Source organism: Asterias amurensis, chromosome 3 (assembly GCF_032118995.1).
Source record: "Asterias amurensis chromosome 3, ASM3211899v1".
In the NCBI taxonomy this organism is placed as follows: Eukaryota; Metazoa; Echinodermata; class Asteroidea; order Forcipulatida; family Asteriidae; genus Asterias; species Asterias amurensis.
In genome coordinates this window covers 13574551-13601607 of record NC_092650.1, presented here as the reverse complement: position 1 = coordinate 13601607, position 27057 = coordinate 13574551, and the positions used below count along the sequence as shown (strand labels likewise).

The following is a 27057-nucleotide window of genomic DNA, read 5'->3' as shown; positions in this document are numbered from 1 at the left end:
AGTAACGAGAAGAGAATATTAGATCTTTATTAGTTGTTTGCATTGAGTGCTGGGGAAGTCAGATTAGATCCGAAGTACACCTAGGACACCTTCAACTCACTACTTGTTGTTAAGGCAAAGCCTGGTTCATGCTTCTTGCGAATGCAACACGAATCTCACAACAAATATTTCGCGTCAGTAAACAATCGCTGCGAAAATGGCCCTGTGACTTAAACATTCTTATCGCATTTGCATTTGCAGAAAGTATGAACCAGGCTTAAGTCAGTCCGATGGTTGGTCCCAAAACCGAAAGTGTGGTTGTACACGTATAAAAGATTTTTAAAATTTAGCAATGGGTGATGGTCGACGACTCTTCTTCTGATTCAACCCCAGAATGCCCAGTGTGTGAGATCTAAGAGGATTTTAAGAATCTCTTCACTACCCCCAAAATAAAGGTTGTGTTTATAGTGTAGTGGGTTGTTTGTTTATTATTCACTTTGGAGACAGAGGACAAAACAGAAGGGAAAACAAAAAACTGAAAACCATAGTTCTAAAAATTGGGGTGCTCCACAAAGAATTTGGGGTACAGAGTCTATGGGTCCCAACTACAGGGACTAAGGGAAGAACAAAGATGTACAAAATAGAATATGTGTAATGGGCTGTCCGTAAGTGTTTACTACTTTACTGCATACATACATGTATTCATGACTGTTCAACCGAAATAACCCATGTTATATTTGTATTGACCCCTTGCACGCGCGTCACACGCGGCGACTGATACCATGCTCTCCATGTTGGTGGGCAGTTAGGTTTATGTGTAACAACGCTGCGTCGCCTAACATGCACACTTCACTGCATAACGCACGGCATAGAGTTATATGTGAAAGCGCACAGTGAAATTGCCCACCAGTAATGCGCATTCAAGATTTTTTCTGATGCACCAGGTGAAAAGGGTCGATACTGTGCATTGAGTAGTTAGCCTCTTCAGAGCCAGTTGTCCTTCTGTGCTGGGTACATTCAGGACTGTATGCATGGTATGGTTTGTTGTTGAAAGGGCAAGGGCACCAAGGTATTTTCCCCTTAGTGAAGGGCACCCTATGAGGAAATTGTACATTTCTACTGGAGCATCCAAGGGCACCAAGGCAATAGCCTTTATTGCCTTTGTAAAGTACATGTATGTGTTATCTGCTTCATGAAATTAAGCATAGGGCAAAATTTGATTTCACTGATTATGACAGAAATACTGTGCACAGCGAAAAAAACTAACAGATCAATTGAGTGACTGTTTCCGATATCCTATAACTGTTTTTCACAATAATATCAGGACTATAATAAATGTTAAATTTGCATCGGGGATAAAGAATATTTTATATATATATATATATAGATATTTTTGGTTTTTTTTACCCATACACCTATGTGTATACTCGGTACTTTCCCAAGTCCTGTGAAAAAAATATCACAGGCATTTTGCTCGGGTAGGATTCGAACCCAAAGATACTCACCAAAACTAAACATGTATCTACCAAGCAGAATGTACCAGACCTTCCAATGCCAGCACTACAGTGGATGACAGGGGGACCGACGTTATCTGCCAACGACCCTGTTTGCCTGACGTGGTGGAGGAATTTCAAAAAGGCCTCTGGTGACTTTGGTACGCCGAAGTCTGGCCACTTTGTATAGTGAAGTTGGAGGACTTCTTTCGTTTCGTTGGTCTGCAATAAACGATAAAATAGAAGGTTAAATTCGACCCAAAAATGTGCAGAAATAGTAAAAATTCAACAAACTCATTACAGGGTGAAATGTGAAGAACAATGGGAAACTTTTTGGTGACACTAACTGGCAGTAGACCTACCAGGTAAATCCATTGTTCTTGGAAATGTGCACATGCTCAACACCACGTAATCAATTGGAAATTTACCCGGTAAGTCTGGTGCCACCTTGCGTTCCAAGGGTCTCCCATTGGAGTCATAAAAGTGGGTGTGTTTGAGTTTCCATATTCCAACTGATGACTTAAAACAGAAGGGGCCTTACATCCTCCCTTAAAGGGAAGGTTCACGTTTGGTCGTTACTCAAAACAAATATCACCTTAAAAACTGACTTGGTAACGAGCATTGGAGAGCTGTTGATATTAAAAATAATTGTGGGAAATGTTTCCTCTGAAGTAACATAGTTTTTTGAGAAAGGGGTTATTTTTCACTAAAATATTAAAAAATTTCTAGCTAAAAGTATTTTATTCTTATCTGAAATGACACAAATTTGTCCAACAAGGTGTTTTTTCTTTCATCATTTTCTTGCAACTTCGATGACCGATAGAGCTCAAATTTGTACTGGCTTGTTATTTTATCATTATGATGGGATACACCAAGTAAGATAACTTATCTTTTGACAATAACCAAACGTGTACCTTCCCTTTAACAATACACCACTTAACATTACAATAGATAGAAACAATAGGAAGTCCTTGATTGACCCAAAAAAGCAAATGTGTCTGTGTGGGAGAGACTATCCGAGGAAATTCTTTAGAGGAAACTGAACATTTTCATTGACAAAATTCAAGGGTCATCAAGTTCAGAATGAACACACACACTGACATATTCATTCAATGGTCCCTCTTTTTTAAAGGGAAGGTACATGTTTGGTAATTGTCAAAGACCAGTCTTCTCACTTGGTGTATCCTTTCATAAGCAAAAAATAACAAGCCTGTAAAAATTTGAGCTCAATTGGTAATGGAAGTTGCGAGAAAAAACACCCTTGTTTGGCGAATTTGTGTGCTTTCAGATAGGAATAGAGGACTTCTGGCTAGAAGTCTTTTATTATTTTAGTGAGAAATTGCCTCTTTCTCAAAATCTATGCTACTTCAGAGGGAGTCGTTTCCCACAATGTTTTATACTATCAACAGCTCTTCAATGCTCGTTACCAAGTCAGTTTTTAAGTTCATATTTGTTTTGAGTAATTAATAATTTGGGGGGCTAATCATCCTTACTCGCAGCTAAGAGCTGAATTGCAAAGGACGCGGCTACAACGTGTTCGAGAAGCAGGCATGCAAGGGCGCATTCAGCTGCCAGCCACATCAACCCATTATGACCACGGAGCACAGCCAAGATCGAAAGTGTTTGATTACCAAACTAGTACCTTCCCTTTAAAGGCATGGACACTATTGGTAATTTTACTCCAAATAATTGTTACTTTAGCATATAAAATTAATTAGTAACAATCAATGGAGAGCTGTTGATAGTATAAAACATTGTGAGAAACAGCTCCTTCTGAATCACGTCATAGTTTTTGGAAAAAAAGTAATTTCTCACTCAAATATTTTAAAACTTCAGGCCTGAAACCTATTTAAGGCATCTGTAAGTACACAGATTTGTGCAACAAGGATGTTTTTCTTCCATTATTCTCTTGCAACTTTCATGACCAATTGAGCCCAAATTTTCACAGATATATGTAATTTTATGCATGTTGGGATACACCAAGTGAGAATACTGTGCTTTGCCAATTATCACTGGTGCCCTGAACAAAGATATTGACTAATGGGGAGACCAGCAACATAATGTAGGGCTGGATAGCTCAATTGATAGAGCACAGGTATGTTAGTATGGAGGTTGTTGGTTCAAGTGGCGCTTCAAGTTTTCTTTGTTGGACTCCAAAGTTAATTTCAGAGCATGTCATCTCACTTTTCGGTTTATACACATACAATTGACAGAACATCAAGTTTGACAAAGACAGGGGGCTGGAAGTAATACATCGATCCATTAAGCTCTGCCCACGATGCACATGTGAGCAAAAACATGTGAGTCTCTCCAATGCCATATATGCACAACTCTGCCGCACACACCAAGCATACGCACACGCATGTCTGACTTTTATAGAGACAGACTTGTAGTTGTGCAATGGGTTGTGGTTGGTAAATACCGTTGGGGCAGAGCTACATGTTTTGCCTGTGATGCGACTTAAAGGCAGTGGACACTATCGGTAATTACTCAAAATAATTATTAGCATAAAACCTTACTTGGTGACAAGTATTGGGGACAGGGTGACTGTATCAAACATTTTGAGAAACGACTCCCTCTGAAGTGCCGTAGTTTTTGAGAAAGAAGTAATTTTCCATGAATTTGATTTCGAGACCTCAGATTTAGAACTAGAGGTCTCGAAATCAACCATCTAAACGCAAACAACGTCATGTGACTAGGGTGTTTTTTCTTTCATTATTATCCTGCAAGTTCGATGACCGATTGACCTCAAATTTTCACAGGGTTGTTATTTTATGCACATGTTGAGATACACCAACTATGAAGGCTAGTCTTTGACAATTACCAGTAGTGTCCACTGCCTTTAAAAATCTCGTCTTACTTTTCTGTTTTTGAGCTCCAGGGTTCGGACGGTATAAAAAGAATGTTCATCTTCTCTCAGCAGGCTAACTAGTAGGGATGACTCTTCACAACGTATCGTCACTTTCTGATTAATGGGGAAGTACTCGGCACATTTTGTCTAAGAGAAAGAAGGAATAGCAACAAGTTAATTATAGGAGTCGTGGCACTGCATGGCGGGGTATCAATATTAACTATACCTCAGAGATATTCATGACCGAGAGTCGAGTTCTCATTGGTCCATTCATCACCACCCGCCAGGTGTTAATTCTGCTAATTACCAAGCGCGCCTTAAGCCCAGTTCATACTTCATGCGAAGCGAATTTGACGTGAATTTGACGTCACAACCCTGCTTTCGCAGCGATATTCGCAAGTGAGTTGAACAAAGTTGAACTGCTGCAAATTTTTCGTTGCGAATTTGTGCATCAACATTCGCATCGCATTCGCATTCGCAGGAAGTATGAACCGGGCTTTACTCTCTGCATTTCTGCTGGACTAGGTATGCCTTGCAGCTGCACGGGAAAATAAGTCTTGCTGCTAAATGGGTAGTTACCACCTACCTGCTGTAGTAAGCTGCAAAGTTATTTGCAAGGTGAAACCAAAATGTGGCAACCAAACCACAACACAGATATCTATATTATCGATGCACAAAATCAATGCCAAGCACATGTTGTAAAGAAAAACTGGTTTTCAATCTGTTGGAAGCTTGGTCAAGCCCTCATTTTGAACTTGTGGTTTCCTGATTTGGTAGTCCACAATCGGTCACTCGTTTATTTTGATTAATAACAAGGTGTTGACGGTCAGACTACAAAGAGTTAAAGAAGGTTTTTGAACCTCCTGTCTTTGTTTTTTTAAACTCATATTTGGCGAGGGGACAGGAGCAAGCACCAAGGTCAAGCTCTATATATAAACATCACTTGTAGAAATAGACTGCATGAATTTTTATAAACTTTTTAAAGGAAAGGGTCAAAAATTTACAACGTTTTTACATGTTAGTGTTTAATAAAAACAAAAATTAAAAAAAACAAACAAGGTGAGGTTTCAGATTTAAAGTCGGCATGTCTTGAAGACACCAGGGTTGGCCCATAACTTTTGACTGACTAGCCAGTTAGTTTGTCATTTCACTAGTCTGTCAGCTTTTTCACTGGTTCTCACTTCAAATGAAATAGGGATGATTTTCAAAACTAAACTAGCCAACTAAATCACTTGGAATGACTTTTACCGGGTCCTCATGTGTTTTAAAACTGTCATTTGGCTAGTGGATTAAAGGAAAACACTGCACTTTGAATCAACTAATCTGTCACCACGCACCATGAATAAAATACAGCATTTTCTGTGACTTACCGTTCCTTTTTCAATAATATTGTTGAGCATGATGACTACTTTACTATCCTGTTCCCAGACCATTTGCCAAAAATGACTGATCGTCTTTGGTAGCGGACCCTGAACATGGGAGAAATCAAATCAAACCAAATGACTTCATCAGAACCAAACTAAACCAAATTAAATCAAATCTATCCACAACACCAGATTATTACTGAGTGTAGTGTTAATAACAGCTGCTTCCCATTAACAAATTCCTTTGGCTCAACTTTCGAGTAGATCAAGTGACATAGAAGTCCTGAATTAGTGACAATAGGCCAAACTAACTCTACTGTTGACCACTGTACCAGAGGTTTAATCATACTTGTACAAAACGAAAAACTACTGGAAAATAATTGGCGTCTCTTATTGAAGAAACCCCTTAAACTTCCAGAGTGTTACATTTTGGAGATGTTACAGACTCTTTAAGTCAAACCAAATGTAAAGCGGCATCATGGGTGGTTTTGGCAAAAACAATGAGCTCTGTCACCTTTTACTCTTACTCTTACCCTTAACCACAGTCAAATTAGATTTTTTTTTAATAGAATATTTCTGTGTAACAATATGGTCGAAGCTTCCTGTTTTGGTTGTGGTCGAATCAACGGCTGCATGTGTACAAACCCCCCAGTACAATAAGGTGTAATGTAGTATGCACAGGCCATTCACCTACTGCATGTATTAATTTCCCCAAACAAAGAGAGACAACTGGTACTGGAACTCATGCTCCAAATCTCTCCTTTGATAAGGGGGTTGTATAATCCCTTATTCCAGTAAGACACTCTATCATTTATTGAAAGAGAAACAATTTCCTTTAAAGACACTGAATACTATTGGTAATTGTCGAAGATCAGTCTTCTCACTTAATGTATCTGAACATATATGCAAACCTGTGAAAATTTGAGCTCAATTGGTGGTCGAAGTTAGCCTTTTTTCACAATGTTTTATACCATCAACCTCTCCCCATCCTACTTGTCACCAAGTAAGGTTTTATGCTAATAACTATTTTGAGTAATTACCAATGAGTGTCCACTGCCTTTAATGTTATAAAGATAACGAGAGATCATTAGGCTGCCACCATTTTTTTTAAAACAACATGTAAATTCTGCATTCGGGAGGAAACTCAAGGATTTCAGCAAACCATGGCTGACTGTGGGCAAAGGCTTACACATGAATAAATAGCAAAGGTTTGGGTCTGTTCCAGTAAGACACTCTAGTCTCTTATTGATAGAAGGACAAATGTCACTGGTCCATTTTAACAGAACATTACCTTCAGGGTTTCATGGTGACAACAATATTACTCCCCCCAAAAAAAAATTGCTTTAAGATTTTTTGTATAAGACATGAAGTTCTTACTGGTCAGTTCCTGTCTTTTTAAACAAACTTTGAATGCAAAGGGTTATTTACAATAGAGGTATCTAAAAAATCTGAAATCCTGACTGAAAAACAACATTTCTATTTGTCATTGTCATTGGCGCTCAAAGGCAAACTATACCCAACAGTAGGCCTGGGCGAATTATTCGAATATCCGGTTAATGGCGAATAGGTTTTCCTATCCGTAACCGCGAATGCCTTTTTTTTCTTAACCGGATATCCGCATAGGGCGCGAATAGCTATTTATAAACCAGATAGTTCTGTAATTACAACCAAATAACCGAATATTCTTTAATATCCGAATATCCGCAAACATCGGGCGACAACAGACATGAATGTTTTGTCTGAATCCTAATGAAACTTCTATTAAGACAGCATAAAACAGCATAAATTAAGTATTCAACTATGCTCACCTCCGTGAGGAGTTAAAACAATGACATTTCTGACGTAATTTGTTCAAAGATTACAAAAGTTTTCCTTCACGTACAGTCATCCACGATCAAAAGAAAAAGCAAATCGCCATCTTTAAATTAGATTCGATCATTTTTATGAATGAACCGAGTGACACTGTCTAAAACTAATATCAATCCGCCCAGGAGATCTCATTCACAAACGAACAGCGCCCTCTAGCAAAAAAAAAAATTAATTCAATATTTTTTTTTTTATAGCGCCCTCTAGCGGCGAAAAAAACTATTCAAATATCCGGTTAATTTCGGATAGGTGGCCAGTGGTATCCGAATAACAAAATTTCACTATTCGCCCAGCACTATAGTACATGTAGTGTATTACTCACTATACATGTAGGAATACATAATATGAGAAACGTTTCTCACATACACTGCTCGATTAAAAACAATTGGGATCAAAACTGATATCTTCTTACATAAACCACCTTACTTGGAAGCGAAATGTTCCTCAAAATACTTTTATTTATACTATCGAAAGCTGCCGTAGGCATCTAACGAGAAGCTGAAAAAAACACAATGGCTCAAGAGATTGTAACTTTCATAGAAGTGCCCTCAACCTTACACTTAGGAATTAACAGAATATTGTCCTTTAAAGACACTGGACACTATTGGTAATTGACAAAGACCAGTCTTCTCATTTAGTTTATCTCAACATATCGTGCATTAAATAACAAACTTGTGAAAGTAACTATGAAAGAAAAAACACCCTTATCACATGACATTGTATGCTTTCAGATGCTTGATTTCGAGACCTAAAATTCTAATTCTGAGCTCTCAAAATCAAATTCGTGGAAAATCACTTCTTTCTCGAAAACTACGTTACTTCAGAGGGAGTCGTTTCTCACAATGTTTTATACTATCAACCTCTCCCCATTACTCGTTACCAAGTAAGGTCTTAGGCTAATATTTATTTTGAGTAATTACCAATAGTTTTCACTGCCTTTAACTTTCCACTGTGGAGCTAAACAAGGCTTCCCACCTGACCCCTGCCCTCCACACAAGCACTCCCTTCATGCGTAGCTTGTTCCCTGACATTCAAGTAACACCAAGCTAATCATATTAAATACACTCAGGGCTTTTTCCAAGAACTACTAGCTCAAGCACAACAACAACCCTCAAAGGGAAGATGCCTCTCAACAGCGATGTGGTTAATCTTGAATTTATAAATTCACCTGTCTTCGTAGAAGGCAGAGATGACACTAACTAGCAACAGGGTCATTTTGAAGGTAGAAAAATTACGCATAAATAAAACAGTTCCTTTCTCAAGGATGTCACAGCTACATGTAGTTAATATTTTACAGTAGATGAGTGCACCAATGCAGACTTTCATTTTCCATCAGATGACCAAATCTTAAAGCCACGAGTAGGTGAGTAAGGCCAAATAACAAAAAGTACCAGTTAATCGTCCGGATTTTTCAAAAAAGAGGAGGATGAGGGCCTTACTATTTACTATTTTTTTCAAGATGGCCGCTAAGTATTTCAAATCAAACAGGCCACCAATTCTTCAGTTTGAATCAACCACAAACTTATTTATACCTATTAGTTGCATGAGGACCTGTGTTAACACTAACAGTAACAGGGTCGGATAACACTAAAAAGATTTGCTGGTATAGGCATTCACTAATATTGTTTTATGAAACAGACGGTTACAAGTGTTCGAGAGCATCAAGTTAGATTCAGGAAAAGCTCCTAGGCCAGTCCTTTTGAAAAGATGGATAAATAATATAAAAAAACTTTAAAAACAAACTTTTTTTATACAAAAATCGAAAAATAGTAAATAGTATTAAAAAAAAGGATGCGGCCCCAAAAAAGGATGCGGGCGGGGACGATCAACTGGTATTTTTTTTTATTTGGCCTAAATGATAGCGGAACTGAACGCATCCACGGAGCTAATGGTCAATGCATGGATACTATATACGCTGTATCACATTCAATCCTCTCGGAAACAGTTTTTGTTATTTTTTTTTACTTTTTTATTCATAGATTCAAGCACAGAGTGTGGATTCAAGAAGGACAATACCTATTCACTTGATTACTAGAACTGTCTGAAAAGGAGCTTTCTCTACGCCTCTTTGTGCGTTGTGCTCATGTTTCGTTTCAAGGGAAACAGAATCATGCGTTAGAGTTTCGTTTTCTTGAGTTACAAGAAGACAGCTTTGGAACAAGATTTGCTCCAAAATCTTGTTTTATATAAAAAAAGGTTTTTGGCTTCATAAAAGTTACAAGTATAGAATTTATCTATTAAAGCCATTGGATACAAACTTCATGTATCACAACTTATATATAAAATAACAAACCTGTGAAAATTTAGGCTCAATTGGTCATCGGAGTCGGAAGAAAATAACAGGGAAAACCCACCCTTGTTTCCGCCTGTTTCGCCGTGTTTTAAATAAATCTGTAATTCTCAATATTGAGAATTGATATTGTTTTAATGTTTTCTCAAAAAGTAAAGCATTTCATGAAATAGTATTTCAAGAGAAGTCTTTCACCATTACCTTCTGTAAACCCTGTAAGTTATTTGTAAATCTGTGAACTTTAAAAAAAAATTCTGTTCCGAAAGCGCCAATGGCTCAAAGAATATATTTTTGGGGGGTTCTTCAGTTCCATGTGACAAAGGATTAATAAAAAAAAATGAGAAAAACCTTGACTTTTTTAAAAAGAGAACCGTAGATAGTCAGTTTTGCTTCTGACTGTATTCTATATTAAGGCATAGAAATCTATTGAATCTGGTTTCTGTGAAAGCATCTAACTAAACTATTCTCAGATAAAAGCTAACTCAGAAAACATGACTGTGTAACTTGTTGCTAAAGTGAAACCATTTGGATTATACAAAAGATGAATAATGGATTTTTAACGGCAGAGTAGACACTCTTGGTAATTACTCAAAATAATTATTAGCATAAAACTTTAATTGGTAACAAGTAACGGGGAGATGTTGATAGTGTAAAACATTGTGAGAAACGGCTCCCTCTGAAGTAACGTAGTTTTCGAGAAAGAAGTGATTTTCCACAAATGTGATTTCGAGACCTCAGATTTAGAATTTGAGGTCCCGAAATCAAGCAGCTGGAAGTATGCAACTTTGTGTGACAACGGGTAGCTTTACGCGGCTGAAATACTGGGGGCTATACCTGTTGAAGCCAAGGGCTTTTAACAAAAGGAATCCAGGTGTTTTGACAGCATAGAGAAAGGGGACAAAGCAGGAACATCCTCACAAAACAAAAGGAGAACAATGATAAAAGCAATAATAAAAGCAGATAATTATAAGTAAATCTAAATCGTTTTGATGTCATTGTCAGTCATGCATTATTTTTTTAATTAACCAATTAAAACATGAGTTTTGGCTACTCTGATTTCATTAAATTTGTTCCTTTGAAATTGCAAAAACTACAACTATGATTTCTGAGAAAAACTGTTCGCTTTGAGTCTCTCAGCTTTTGTTTTTATAAAAGAACAGTGCAAACAAATGCAATACAATTCATAAAAAGCTAAAAAGACTCAAAGCCAACGTATTTTCTTAAAACTCATCCAATGAGTCATCAATGCAATTTGAATAAATAGACAAACCTCCAGGACTTTGTCCCTTTGTTTTATCCAGTTACAAATGCAAATTGATACTTTCGTAATAACATAAAAATTATTGACTCAAGCATGGCTAGAAAGAAAGTCGCACAACGGTAGATTAATCATGCACAACAATAACCCCCCGATATTCGGACAGTTCTGTGGTTCACAGTAAGCCAAAAGTGGACATATTTTTACATTATGTTACCTGATGACACCTAAAATGGCTTTTTAAGTTTAATATTTACCTGAGCAAGTATGTATCTGCGATGTGCTTTTTCATCTTTGACCAAACTAGCGTTGATGTAGTCAGATGTTCCTTTGTTAAGAATTATTCGACTGTGGTTGTCTGTGAATTTAAAAAAAAAGGAAAACACAGTTGTAAAATTATTTTGACTCCCACACATGAGTACAAGGATAACATTGGTTTTTGAAAGAGTAATTAATGTCCACCTCTTAAAAGGTATCGGTACTTTTTCCTAACAAAAAACACAATGTCCACAGATTTACATTAAACTTACACAGTTTGAAAAGTATGATAGTAGAAAGCTTCCCTTGAAATTTTACTTACTGAGGTGCTGTAATTTTTGAGAAATGAGTAAAAGTAATAATTTTTGTCTCAGTTTTAGCATGTAATAACGTATTTACCAGTTACAACATGTATGCTAGGTTTTGGTATAATATCATAACTGGTTAAGGGGATTTTACATGCTAAAACATGAGACCAAAATTGTTTTGTGACTTGTTTTACTAATTTCTCAAAAACTACACAACCTTAGTTAGTAAACTTAAATTTGAAGGGAAGCTTTCCACTATCATAATCTTCAAACCCTGCAGGCCGTGCAATAATGGCACAGCCTTTATCGCACCACAGCCTTTATCGCACAGCTGTGACGCTGCAAGGTTTTAAACAGGCATTTAAGACTGAATCTTGACTCTTTTATTCCAATTCATAAATAGCTCCTCGTAATACTTAGCTCCTCGCGCAAGTTTCAACCACAGGGTTAATAGTGGTATATAAAAAAAAACTGTTATTAAGCTCCATAAGATGTACACATAGGACAACACAGAACACTATTCTATTTCAGAAATGCTTTTAATAATATACATTTACATCAACTTTCTACTCCGCATACATAGCAATCGTGATTGCCATGCATTGAGTTGACCATAACGAGGGCACTCATTAGATATGGTGTTTACAGCTATCATAGCTTCTTGGAATCGGCTGTACTCTTGGGAAGACGATAATGCTTTCCTTCCGCTGAGCTAACCCTTTTATTTCCCAGAGACCCCTGTAATTCCAGGTGACAGACAGCGCAATAGCGCTACAGAGGACGCCAGAGAATTCTAGAGAGAATTTGAGGTGTTTACATGTAAATCACTTGTACTAAATCCCAGACGTCCTTGAATTAAGGAATCTATTTCTTGGAATACTTATAAATATTGCACGAGAGAAGTCTTTCAAATGAATCTCGGGGGGGGGGGGGGGGGGAGGGGGGGGGCATCAATGCCAGGTTAATAAGGTGTACCATGTAGACTTGCAGACTGTACTATCTCGAGTCAACAATTCCAGTGATGAGTATGTAATTTGTTTTAACGAAATTGTTTCTTATTTTCAAGGTCTAGACCTGAATGCTATAGCCTGGTGTATGTAAGGCACTCATTTTTTATTTGTTATTTTTTATATATATATTTTTTTTGGGGGGGGGGGGAGTGGGGCTGGAAATCCACAGGGCTGGATGTTAAATGGACCAGAATCAGAATCGTTTCTACAAGACCACAATCATAATAATGAGAGGAAAAACCTCCCGACTCCTGACCATAAATTAACTGTTTTTAATTATGATTTTTTTTTTCTTTTTCTTTTTTGCTTTTTCTTTATTGGTTTTCAGTGTAGGCCTACATTGTACTTTATTCATGTACTCAATAAAACTGAAAGCGTCATGTGTTTTATCAAACTCAAAATCAACATTCAAACATTATACTTTTTGTCTTTAAAATTCAATTGAAAAATATGTACAAAAACTACAAGATGGCTGAACTTGTCCAGCCATTCATGTAATTTTACTGACTGGTTATTCAATGAAATACTTTTATTTTCCAATACAACTTTTCCCACCTGACAACTACATGTACCGGCCCTGCAACTACATGGTATTACAAAGTAAACATGAAGTAATATAAAAACCGCATGTTGTACAATGACTGACCCCAACAAATGTTTCCCTTTTTTTTGGGCAATATAAACACACAAGTACGTGTACATCTACTAATTTAGGTATGTAAGCAGATTCAAAACCAGACACACTTTGAAACAGAAACACATTTGAAGATACAGAATGAAGGACCAGTCACACTAATTACCGAGTGTGGTACTGTAAGCTTTCAGATGACACACCAGGGAATAATTTGGGGAACGCAAGACAATTTTAAGAATGATATCAAAACCTCTTAAGAGCATTCTGAGGCTGATTAATATCTTGACAGGATGAAAATGATAATTCCAGATGTGAAATACTAAAAAAAAAAAAAAACCATCAAATTGAATTTCAATCAGTTTTCAGGATACGGACTGAAAACATCCTTATAATAGGGAATTCTTGGTACACATTGCATTGTTTCAATTGCATGATGCGCGGCGCACTTAAATCTTTGATGTGCAGTTTTTCAATACGTGCTTTTTCATGTTTGTTTGCATATATAACATGAAATGAAACGAGCCTATCTTGTACCCAATTTTGGGATTCAAAATGCACAAACAGCTAAGAACACAATGGTCAGCGCAGTGTTTGCTTTAAAGCTGTGGACAACACTGGTGTTTTGACGCTACAAATGAAGTGTGGATCTAAGGGTTAATTGTCTTTAAATTTGCTGTGTCTTGCTTTCACTAATACTGTATGTTTGTTTGTTTTGACGATCTGATGTACTTTTTTGTGAAATGTTGTGAATAAACCACTGTCCCCCGGGATATAAAAAAAAAAAAAGTGTGGACCTGAGAACAAAAGAGGTCCACATAATGTAGAGACCTGAAACACTATGTGGACCTAAAGACAGAGTGTTATTGAGCACTTTATGTGGATACCGGCGCTAGAGAAGATGTCATTATTATTATTAATAGTGCATGTAGTGTTGAAGAGTAGGACTTCCTGAATTGTACAGAACAAAGGGATGTCCACGCAGTGACTGCAACACAGATGTGTGTGCTTGCTTTTAAAAGCTGTGGACAGCATGGTCAGTACAGGGCCCAATTTCATGGTTCTGCCTGGTCAGCAATGGTGCCTAAGACAGTGATGGGCTGTACGGTTGGCTTTGGTGCGCGGACAGTGAAAACACAAATATGGGAGCATCCTTTTTCATTTTTCATAGAAGAGAAATTGTTATTATTTGTTTAACCTGGCCTTGAGTCAGGCCTGCAGTTGATCAACTGAATTCCTCAATTTATAAGCAATGAAGATACCATATTTTTGATATCGGGTCTTGATGATGACTTTGAATACCATGGGGTTAATAACGGAATAACTTTGTTGTTACTTACACGGGCTGACATCTCTGTATCTGTTGTATGGTTTATTAGCTTCCTTCTTGGCCTCTGTGGTACTGTACTCGAACTGGTGACTTGCAATATTAATTTTCTGCAAAGGAATCAACGACATCATAAATCAATACGTAAAAGTCTGGTAGGGGGTGTTCTACTTCCAGACTGTCAAGAAAAACAGACATCTCTTTTCTGGATGTTGATTTGTTGTCAATTCTTGGCACAGTCACAAAAATGGTAAGGGCTATAAGTCAGACATTCCAAGCATGACCTAACAACATTACAAAATAATAAAAAATAATAATAACAACAAGTTCTTATATCACATTTTACAGCAACATATCAATGTACTTTTAAAACTTTAGTGCACTGGTCATTTGGCCAATAACATTCTTCAAACACAATATCAACCTCTACCCTCACAGCTACCCATTTATACCCCCTGGTTGAAGAGAAGCAATAAAAGTATCTTGCTCAACGACACAAGTGTCATGACTGGGATTCGAACCCACACTCCAATGACTTAACCCCCAGAACTTGAGTTTGATGTTCTAAACCGCTCGGCCATGAAACCCTATAAAATGTTATGGCTCCCAGATTAGTCATTAAGTCTAAAAATGGTCATCTAGTTACATTTTAACTAAAACACAAAGACTATTTTCTTTTCAAATACCATTACATCTTGCGTTGAAGTGTACCGACATTCACATCATCAGCATTGATAAAGTTATCGCAATGGTGAGTTTCCTTGACCAACTAGGAATATGTAGACGTTTAGCATGAACATGTCTAAAAATGGGAAGCTGTCCTGAAGTCTTACCCCATACAAACACACATGGGATTGGAAACTGTGAAGTTGAAAATGTAAATTTGCTCAAGCTGTCTGTATAAACAATTTCAAACTCTCTTTCAACATCACTTTTGACTTTGAATTAGACCCTAGCATGGCTTGAATGCTTTAAAGAAAATCTCTGTTGGACTTGGACTACAGATCTTCTAAATTTTCCTGGACCACAAATATTTTTACGATACTATAACTTCTTTGAATTTAAACAACTGCTGAACTCAAAGACACTGGACACAGTTGGTAATTGTCAAAGACCAGTCTTCTCACTTGGTGTATCTCAACATATGCAGAAAATAACCAACTTGTGAAAATTTAAATTCAATTGGTCGTCAAAGTTGCGAGGTAATACTGAAAGAAAAAATACCCTTGTCACAAGAAGTTGTGTGCTTTCAGATGCTTGATTTCGAGACCTCAAAATCAGATTCTGAGGTCTCGAAATCAAGTTCGTGGAAAATCACTTCTTTCTCAGAAAACTATGTTACTTCAGAGGGAGCCAATTCTCACAATGTTTTATACCATCAACTGCTCCCCATCACTTGTTACCAAGTAAGGTCTTATGCCAGTAATTATTTAAAGTAATTACCAATAGTGTCCACTTCCTCTAAAGGAGAGGTTTGGACATCATGCATTTGTTATTATCAACAAAAAATCTAAACATTAAATAATTAACTGTTTAAAAACACTAGCCTGACTTGAAGCATGGTTGGATGGCTGTTGGCCTCTAAATGCTTACAGGTCTAGACCCTGGCAAGTGGTCCTGTGAGTGTTTCAAGCCCAGTATTGGACTTCACAAATATATCAACAAATACCTACAAACACATGTATACCATAGTCAATTTTCAGAGAAACCTGTTATTTTAAGAAAGGCATAAAGAAAACACCCTACAACGTAGTTGTATATTTTGGTTGGCATAACGAGATACATGGGATCTGCAACTACAATTGGCCTTCCAGATCAGTTCCCTGAAAATTATTCATAACTAATAGAAAAACAGTATAGAGTACAGAAGACAATTTTAAATACAGGCAGGGTAGCAAAAAGTTGAATCACACTGGTTTTCACACAACCTATTCCTTGATATTGTACACAAAAAATGTATTTAAATTTAGATGACTTATCGAAGTAATAGCTCTACACTATAAACAATTTTGATTGAGTGCTAGCTTTCCTTGGAAAAATTGCCTGTCCCTAAATGTCAAGCTGGATACACTCCAAATTTGTCGAATTTGCAGTTTTCTACCTAAACTGTACAATGTACACGAACAGGTCCAATCTAAACAGCTTTGCCTTGGAGTGCTTCAAAATCAATAGTGGTCTTCCAGGAATTTGTCAACGCAAGATTCGGCAGAGATATCGTGCAGTTCTGCAGGCCTCAAGCAAAGCAGTTGGAGTAACATAGTTTCCGAGAAAGAAGTCATTTTCCACGAGTTTGATTTTGAGACCTCAGAATAAGATTTTGAGGTCTCAAAATCAAGCATCTGATGGCACACATCTTTGTGTGATAAGGATGTTTTTTCTTCCATTATTGTCTCGCAACTCCAACGACCGATTGAGCTCAAATTTTCACAGGTTTGATATTTTATGCATATGTTGAGACACACCAAGTGAGAAGACTGGTCTTTGACAAATTACCTATATAGCCCAGTCTTTAAGTCTCATTTAAGGAGTATAATAAAACCATATAAATAGTTAACTAAGTTAAAATTAAACTCAACAATTCCTATTCAGGAAGTTGAGTGACTTTGTAGGATATGGACTGCAGGCCCAATAGTAAAAATTCCTTGTCAATGGAACAGGCATTTACTCCTAATCTACACAGTTAACACAGAGGCAAAATACTAGAATGTTTAGCTACAAATGTAGACCTGATACTTCACGGAGGGCAACGTGCCCCTCGTCATTGCCTTGGTGTCATCGAAATGCTCACAGTAAAAAATTAAAATTTCTTCATAGGCTGCCCTTTACTAAGAAGAAAATGCCTTGGTGCCCTTTCAAAAACGAAGCATACAGGCCTGAAATGTTATGTTGGACTCATGACAGCATTAGCGGTCTAGCACACTTGACTCAAGCTTAGGTGTTTCTGATCAGCAGAGACAAATAGTTCGAGTCCCTATCTTTTCTTTTGTGTCAGATAGCTTTAGTTCACTCCTGAATTTTAATCATATTATTTCAAAACCGAACCGAATTTGACCTTATGGTAAGCAGGCGTAAAAACTCCTCCAGTCCTCCTTGGATTGTACAGACCTGTTTATTGTTGATATCCAATAATAATAATGATAATAATAATAATAATAATAATAATAATAATAATAATAATAGTAGTAGGTATTTGTAATGCGCCAAATCAATCTTTACAGATGTTCAAGGCGCAGTAGAGACAATGTAAACACAAATGTCCATATCCAGTGAATGCTAAACAAACAGTAATAATAACATCATTTAAAAACAACAACAATGATGTCATGATTCAAATGTCACTTTGAAAGAATATAAAATAAAAGTCTTTTGACACATTTTTAACAGGAGGTTACAGAATTGTAATGTTTTCACCCTACTTTCATGAGGACCCTCTATTGGAAAATGAGTGAATCACAAAACTGACATTGACTTTGGAGCTCCAGTTCTCAACCTTGGTCAATACACTGCAGTTGCCAATCTGTGGCAGTAATCGACCAAAATACAATGGCAGGATATATGGCATGGGTTTAAAAGAAAAAAAGTACCAGTTTATCGCCCCCTCTGCATCCTTTTTTGGGGGGTTGCATCCCTTATTTGAACTACTTTTTATTTTCGATCTTTTTAAATTTATCCTTTCAAAAGAACTTGCCTAGGGGCTTCTTCCTGAATCTAAAGTGATGCTCATGAACACGTGTAACCATCTGCTTCATAAAACAATATTAGTGACTGCCTACCAGCAAATCTTTTTAGTGTAATAATCCGACCTTGTTAAACCTGGTCCTCGGGCAACAATAGATATAAAATAAGTTTGCAGTGGGTTCAAACTGAAGAATTGGTGGCCTGTTTGATTTGAAACACTAAGCGGCCATCTTGGAAAAAAAAAAAAAAAAAGTAAAAAATAAAAAGGCCCTCATCCTGCTCTTTTTGGAAAAATCCGGACAATCAACTTGTATTTTTTAAATTTGGCCTTATGTGCATAGCATCGGTTTTCGGGCGTCTTGGAATACAGTATCAGAAAGGCGCCAACATTTGCATCTTGGAATCAGGATGACTCCGAAAACAATCAGAAATTTGTTCAGAATATGAATCGATTGGTTTATTTATTTGTCAGGTACATGTAGGTTTCTGCAGAATTGGGGAGAATTCACAGCTCTGCGTAACATGTAGGCAATGCTCCTTATATGAGGGTTTTAGTATCAACTAACAAATGCTCATTTCTTTTAAAGAACACCCCCCCCCCTTTCATTTTTTTCAATGATTTTTTACAATACATACTTCTTGTGCAAAAAGTTGCTTCACATACAGCATGCAATATTCAACCCCCCCCCCCCCCATATCATATCAGGATACTCTGACAAATTATTAGCATATATCATATCAGGATACTCTGACAAATTATTAGCATTAAGCAATGATTTAACAGACAGCTCCAGTGAATGTATTTTTTGCACACAAGAACCACAGCAAACAAACAACCAGCATTGTGTGAAGACCATAACGTTGAGCGCACAGCTTTGGTTCTAATACTGTTCAATGCAGTTGAGCCACAGGCACTGACTGCTGTTTCCAGGAATCCTGGGCTATTATTAACATATCTAAACCACAGTGAGCACTACCACCAGTCATTATTATCAGAGATGTGTGCATCTCGGCTGCATGAGATAATCAGCCTGGACTATTCATTGCACACTGTGGTGCACACTTCCATTTTGTACGATACTTGTAGTCTCCATCAAAACTTTTAAAAAAATCAAAATCTGTTGCCTTGACTTTGTATTTTTTGTAGGACAAAAAACACAATGTCCACAGATTTACACTAAACTTACACAGTTAGAAGATAATGAGAGTAGAAAGCTTCCCTAAAAATATTACGTGCTGAGGTGCTGTAGTTTTGGGGATATGAGTAAAACAATGTCATAGAAAATAATTTTCGTCTCATGAGACGAAAACTATTTTAAGCATTTACAAACAGATTTTCATGACATTGTTTTTAACTCATTTCTCAAAAACTACGGCACCTCAGAAAGTTATATTTGAAGGGAAGCTTTCCACTATCATTATCTTCAAACCCTGTAAGTCTTATGAAAAAAACACCCAAGTCCCTTAATGTACCTCTTCTTCAGTAAAGTGCGCCTTATAAGTGCTGTAGTTTATTTATTTATTACCAGAGCCAATTACATCAACCACATCGAAAATTGTAAAATTATGAAACAAGACAAAAACCATAATCGAAATATAGTAATTCGAGGGTTCATAGCAAATCACAACTCCTACACAAAATATGTACAACTAGCATAAATTTGTTGTTATTTACACGTCGTCAACATTTCTTTCCTGGGTGTGCAATAATGCTCACCAGGTCACTCAGAAGACTTTCACAGATAATAACTAGTACATGTATATTTTAAAAGTCGTTTACAGTAAATTGAAGGTAATTTTCATAATGTTTCAATATTTTGTCAGAAACACAGCAAGTACTGCAGAAAAGTGGAAGTGAAATAACTTTTTATATTGAAAATATAACCTAAAAAATATCTGACAAAATGCAATGAAAACTTCTGTGTAGTATTAAAGCATGACGTTAAAACATGGTTAAACTGAGTCTGGGTGTTGCAAAACAAATTTCAAGTGTGGTACTGGAAACAGATTTCTGAAAAGCCGCACTGAGTGGTTAATAATGAAAAAGAGAGAAGCCCATAAATTTAAAACATTTCATTAAAGTTATTGATAGCCCTTCAGTGTACTAGTATTATCGTATTAATTTTAATTTTTACCCATACACCAATGTGTGTTAGCACTGTATACTCAGTACTTTCCCGAGTACTGTACTGTGAAAAAAATATCACAGGCATGTTACTCGGGTGGGATTCGAACCCACGACCCTTGCAATTCTAGAGCAGTGTCTTACCAACTAGACTACCGTGGTTGCCCAGAAGCTAGAGGCAGTTCGAATCCTATGTTTTGGCAGCGGGTACCGCAACGATATAATAGATGTTAAATTCGCATCGGGGATAAAGAATATTAATTTTGGTTTTTACATATAGTATAGACCTTATAATGCATTGACGTCATCCAGCCGTCATCTTTGAGGTCAAATGGTGACAAAACGATCGAAACGCACATAGATTGGCCAATGAACAACCTCCTTTTGACCTCAATGCGGGGGCGCCGTACTGAAAAGACGTCATGTGCATAAGGACTATTATCATCATGATAAATTTATGTAATGAATGTACTAAACATATGGACTGTCTGAGTGTCAAATGAAACCAGGCCTGGAATTACACGTTTCCCATAGACTTTATAAGATTTTCCACAATAAGTGCCCTTTTCAGAAGGAAAATGCCCTTGCTCTAGCTCCAAGATGAATTTCCAGGCCTGTAGAACTCCCAGGTACACCAATGTACAGCTCCTAAATTTCAAAGGGAATTTTCCACAGTTCCAGGAAATGAATGACATGTGATATGTACAGTGCAAACTACACATTGTACCCCTGCTCGTATCACAAAAGATCAAACTTAATGGCACTACACAGATGTCATTATTGTTATTTTGTGATAGGCCTATGTGTACTTTTTTATTATTTACAGGTTATGTTGTTCATTAATTGTGGCTCGTCGCCAAATACTGAACCCATACTGAACCCAAACTACGCAGAGTCCGGACATGACATTTTCCAATGTACAGTACATGTAGGCTAACATACAAGTAGTATCCCAATTTCTAAACACAAAAGTAAATTTTCCGTTTTGTGTTGTTTCTGTTGACATTTTTACTCAAAAAATTGATTATAAATTGAAATAAACAATATTAGCAATTTCTGGGCGTTTTGTGATACAAAAAACAAATCAATGGTCTCGAAAAGGGTTTTCAAATCAAGGTCTCTAAAGGGTTAAAGGCAGTGGACACTATTTGTTATTACTCAAAATAATTATGAGCAAAAACCTTACTTGGTAGCGAGTAATTGGGAGAGGTTGGTAGTAATAAATATTGTGAGAAACGGCTCCCTCTGAAGTGGAGTAGTTTTCGAGAAAGAAGTAACTTTCCACGAATTTGATTTCGAGACCTCAAGTTTAGAATTTGAGGTCTCGAAATCAAGCATCAGAAAGCACACAACTTTGTGTAACAATGGTGTTTTTTCTTTCATTATTATCTCGCAAATTCGACGACCGATTGAGCTCAAATTTTCACAGGTTTGTTTTTTTATGCAAATGTTGAGATACACCAACTGTGAAGACTAGTCTTTGACAATTTCCAATAGTGTCCACTGTCTTTAACAGTTAAAGTTAAACAACTAGTTTAAAAACCTCTTCACTTCACTTTGATTACCTCATTGGAGAACTCACATTGCGATTTGGAGTCTCTAATGTATACACGTGTATTCCTAAATAGAAAGAATTCCTAGCAATGGACATTTAATATGATCGTATCATGTTTCTGAGACCTAGGCCTATACATCAGTATCAAGTACGTCACACACAAACTTGGACTGGGAGGCTTTGAGGGAAATCTGATTGAGGAAAACCACAACACAAAACGACAAGGAAACCAAAATGCAAAATGCGGAAGCCCTTGCACTATTAAAGCAGTTGAGTGTAAAGAACAATGGGCTGTTATGTATTTCTTGGAAATCGTGACAACAGAACGAAATAATTGACAGAGCTTGCGTAACTGCTCCATTAGGCATCTTCGTAAAGCAGCCATTAAATCAAAATCATTGTTTCAGTTTTGTGGGTGGCTGGGGGTGAGTCAAAAGAAATTATTCAAATATTCAACAACAAAAAATTAACAAATTTTATGGGGGGACGCAGGGTACTTATACAATCAAACAAGGGCCCGCTGTAGAAAAAAAAAATAATAATTATGGAGACTAAAACAGTTGGAAATAAAAATCATAGAAATCCATATTTTCTGATTTCATGTGATTTACCATTAACAAATTGACAGAATTACATAAAGAGAAGGTACAGTTGTTTGGTATTTCACTCTTAATTTAAAGGAACACGTTGCCTTGGATCGGACGAGTTGGTCAAAACAAAAGCGTTTGTAACCGTTTTTTATAAAATGCATATGGTTGGAAAGATGTTTTAAAAGTAGAATACAATGATCCACACAAGTTTGCCTCGAAATTGCGTGGTTTTCCTTCTACTGTGCGAACTAACATGGTCGGCCATTTATGGGAGTCAAAATTTTGACCCCCATAAACGGCCGACGTGTTAGTCGACGAGGTAAAAGGAAAACCACGCAATTTCGAGGCATGTTTGTGTGGATTATTGTATTCTACTTTTACAACATCTTTCTACCCATATGCATTTGATAAAAAACGGTTACAAACGCTTTTCAAAGACCAACTCGACCGATCCAAGGCAACGTGTTCCTTTAATATAATGGCAATAAAAACTATACTTGGTAAGATGTACAGCAGCTTTTGATAGTATTATATAAAGAACTTTGAGAATAATTTCACTGTAAAGTAATGTGATTATGGGGAAAGTTTTTATCCCCCAAACTTTGAATTTGAGAAACATTTCTACTGTCAGAAGTATTTTTCAGATTGTGTATTCAAATTACGATACTCTTTCTCATTCTGAGTGGAGTAACCATCCCAGATTGTTGATGCCTCAAAACTGCTTGAAACCTTTTGAAATACAAATTTTCTTGGGTTAGTGTTATTGTATCTACTTTTACATAGCATCTGCATGTAAACAACCCAATGGTTCCAAAAACCAAAGATATACTTTCCCTTTAAAGAAAAACAGAATTGATCATTAAATAATAAAAAACACTTGATTAATTAATTATTCAACCTTAAAGGCAGTGGACACTATTGGTAATTACTCAAAACAATTATCAGTATAAAACCTAACTTGGTAACAAGTAATGGGGAGAGGTTGATAGTATAAAACATTGTGAGAAACGGCTTCCTCTGAAGTGACGTAGTTTCCGAGAAACAAGTAATTTTCCACCAATTTGATTTCGAGACCTCAGATTTAGAATTTGAGGTCCCGAAATCAAGCATCTGAAAGCACACAACTACGTGTGGCAAGGTTTTTTTCTTCTTGCAAAGTTATCTCGCAACTTACTCCGACGACCAATCGAGCTCAAAATTTCACAGGTTTGTTATTTTATGCATATGTTGAGATTACACCAAGTCAGAAGACTGGTCTTTGACAATAACCAATAGTGTCCAGTGTCTTTAAAGATCACTCTGAAAATAAAAGTCATACAAGAAACAATCCAACTAGAGAAATGATTCCTTCTGAAGAGTACACTGTCAGACCAAGTTAAGAAACAAACAATTCGCACGTCCCTATATAGACACAATTGTGTCTGAGAAAATTGCCACAATTTCAAAATGCCAAAAATCCATTATAAATCACAATATTTATTATTATTATTATTTATTTTATCTTTTTTTTTTTTGGGGGGGGGGGGGTGAATTTGTAGATCTTAATTGGATTTTGTGTGAGTGGCAGTGAACCATGGGATTGGTCTTTTAGATTTCTCACAAGGTTTGTTCAAAACTGTGGGGCAGGGCATTTTGGACAAGTTTTTAAGAGGTTTGGCTAAAGCACGCTGAATTTGCACATATCGGCATGCAAATCAAGCATCTCAGACCATGCAAGCTTGTGCGCATGGGGAGAAACATGATTTTTCTTTCTGAAAGTGAGACCTCACTCAGTGGCTTATAAAATAGAATGCATTTATAAAGCACGTTTTTCCATTGGTTGAAATACGCTAAAGGCAGTCAATCCTACAAGGAATTGTAAAGAGCGGGACATTTGAAGATGAAAATAGGTCATCTTTGAGTTTACGCTTGAATTGATAAACAGAAGTCTGAATGTTGAGAATGAGAGGTAGCGAGTTGCAGCATCTCGGGCAGGTTGGCGTAGTGGTTTCTTGCCTCACCTTCCACTTCTGGGCAGCCCAGTTGAAACCTACCGTACCGAGGGCACTAAGTGGATTGGGTTTTTCAGTCCCTACTTGACTATGTGGGTTTTCACTGGAACAATTCTCTGGGGTTTACCTCTCACTTTTTAAACTGAAATTTCTTCATTGTCTTCTCAACGTGTCTAGATGCTGAAAAGGCTTTGAGTTTGACATGTAAGTATTATCCGCAATCATAGGTCATGTGTAGGTATCATCATAATATTATCATACATAGATGTATTGTACGTAGATGTTTGTTTGTTACCTGCATATTTGAACGAGCCATGTATGTATTTTAAGTAATTCTTGTAAGTTGTATATCTGACTTGGCTTCTGTTTACTTTGTTAAATTAAAACAATAACTTCTATCTTAATTAAGAGCTTTGGAATTCGTGGAGTTTTGGACTCTTTTTGGAGGAAACACAAAATTAAAATTATTAAATATATTTGTTTATTTAATTTAGAATTATATTAAGTTTAAACAGACGGATGACTAGTCACTATGCTGAGCTAGGCTACCTCTGTTTGATTAACTCAAATGAAAACATTGTTTTCATAATTTTCATAATTTGTTGAAGCTGTTTTGGGGGGTCTTTTCCCGTGTGTCTTTTAATTATAATACAGAGTGCTCATATAAAAGAGAGCGTCGAAATTACACGGAAATGTCATATGTTTGAGCGCACGTCTTAATTTATCTACTTTTTACAAATTTGATCGATTTTACTTACTTGAAATTCTACTCTCCATGTACCGTTCCTCTCACATTCATCAAACTCCTCTTGAATGCTATGCATTATGACGGCAAGTGCACCTCAAAAATGTGATAGTCTTGATCAAAACGGCCAATTTCTGATGGTTAAAAGTCTTCGGATATTAACCTAGAACAGCATACACCGTGTAGTCAACTTGCACTAAACACTTCTTGCAAGCTAGATAGTCTGCACACACACCGCACCATGCATGGGCAATGCGTTTTCGATGGTCTGGTCGCCGTCTACGTGCGTAGGCATACCACCACCATCATGCCAGCTGGTAAAAGCCGTCGGTGTAATTGTGCCTTGGCGCTGATCGACTTCGTGGAAAAGGATGAATGGATGTGTGAAAGAGGGCGCTCGACTGCTGCATTTCTTATGTGCAACTTTTGCACTTATTACAAAAGAGAAATCTTTTTTAATATTCATAACGAATGTAAAAGTGTAGGCCTAGGCATAATACGGAAACTTTTCAAACAAAAGTAATGGCTCACCTCAAACAGAAGTAGTCCGATACGGATATTCCCCCCCCCCCAAAAAAAAAAAAAAAAAAAAAAAAAGTTCCTCCTAAAAATAAACGTTAATCCGGAGGTCGTAGGTTCAAGTCCCGGTCTACTCAAGTTTTTTTGTTTTGTTTAACCCTTGATCATTTACCCGCTCAGTTACCTTTGTGGTGTTTTACTGTAATTCAAGACACTCATGACTCAGTGACTTAATCGTGTCCCCCGTGATAAACAGATTTGATGCGGATCCCTTTTTTTTAGCATGGAGTTGTTTTTGCGGGCGGGGGGGGGGGGGGGGGGGGGGGGTTGCGTGCATAATGTTAGGGGTACAAGAAAAGTTCCTTACACTAAAATATATTTTGTTTCCTTGCCTGTGTAAGTATGAAAGTCTTGTTTGCTTTCCCTGCAGGTCTTCTTCTTGTGACTTTTTTTCAGAACATCCTAATCTGGAATTGTTCCTGCTTAAAAAAAAAATTGTTTTGTGTGTGTGGATTTCTTGGAAAATGCGACGTGTGCAAGTTTTGTACTCGTTTGTTCTTCCTCCATGGTCTGATATGGACTGCATGCTCCTCTATGAAACGGTACAACTAGAAAGCGCCCGCATGTTATTTTCGGACACCATTAATAATGGGCGTCAATCAGGGGGGGACATGGGGACATATCCCCCCACTTTTTGGAGGGTGGGGGACACAATATCAAATGTCCCCCCCCCCTCTTTTTGACCACCTTTATCATGAAGCCCAAGATTTGCACTGTGTAAGACGAAACCCTATGTTCCTATATGGGCATTAATCCTGTGGAAAAAGGATGACACAATACCCCCTCTCTAAATTGGCCCTATAGATTGCATCACAGAGCATCTAAAATGCAAACTTTTCCCGGGCCCTTAATCGGGCCCGCACCCCGAGCGGTAAAAGGCTTCTCACACGCATGCTCCATCGTTGACAGATTTGCACCTCTCCCCCCCCCCCTGATAGAGTGGAAGGGACGTGTACCCCACCCCACCCCACCCCACCCCACCCCATTTTCGAAGGGTGGGGGACACAGCATAAAATGTTCCCCGTGGCCGTGTTGTTTGACCACCTTTATCATGAAAATCGTGTTTTGCACTGTAGAACTGTGGAGCACTGGAACACAATATTCACACAGCTCATTGTTCTGTTTCGTTTGCCATTTGGCCGAATGCCCTAAAGATTGC

The 27057-nt window shown here is 37.3% G+C and overlaps 1 protein-coding gene across 3 annotated transcripts in view; it reads right to left on the bottom strand.

The window, feature by feature from the left end:
- Positions 1–25587, bottom strand: part of LOC139934631 (tyrosine-protein phosphatase non-receptor type 1-like) — a 42958-nt gene extending 17371 nt beyond the window's left edge. For 2 of the 3 annotated variants that reach the window (XM_071928929.1, XM_071928930.1), the window contains exons 1-6: positions 25333–25586; positions 14649–14745; positions 11359–11459; positions 5694–5792; positions 4333–4470; positions 1485–1694 (exon numbers count right to left, since the gene is read on the bottom strand). In XM_071928929.1, the coding sequence (XP_071785030.1) occupies positions 1485–1694; positions 4333–4470; positions 5694–5792; positions 11359–11459; positions 14649–14745; positions 25333–25398 (711 nt within the window). In that variant the 5' untranslated portion in view covers positions 25399–25586. Of the gene's footprint in view, positions 1–1484; positions 1695–4332; positions 4471–5693; positions 5793–11358; positions 11460–14648; positions 14746–25332 lie in introns of all 3 variants that reach the window. The other variant, XM_071928928.1, reaches the window with a different exon arrangement.
- Between the last annotated feature and the right edge of the window lie 1470 nt (positions 25588–27057).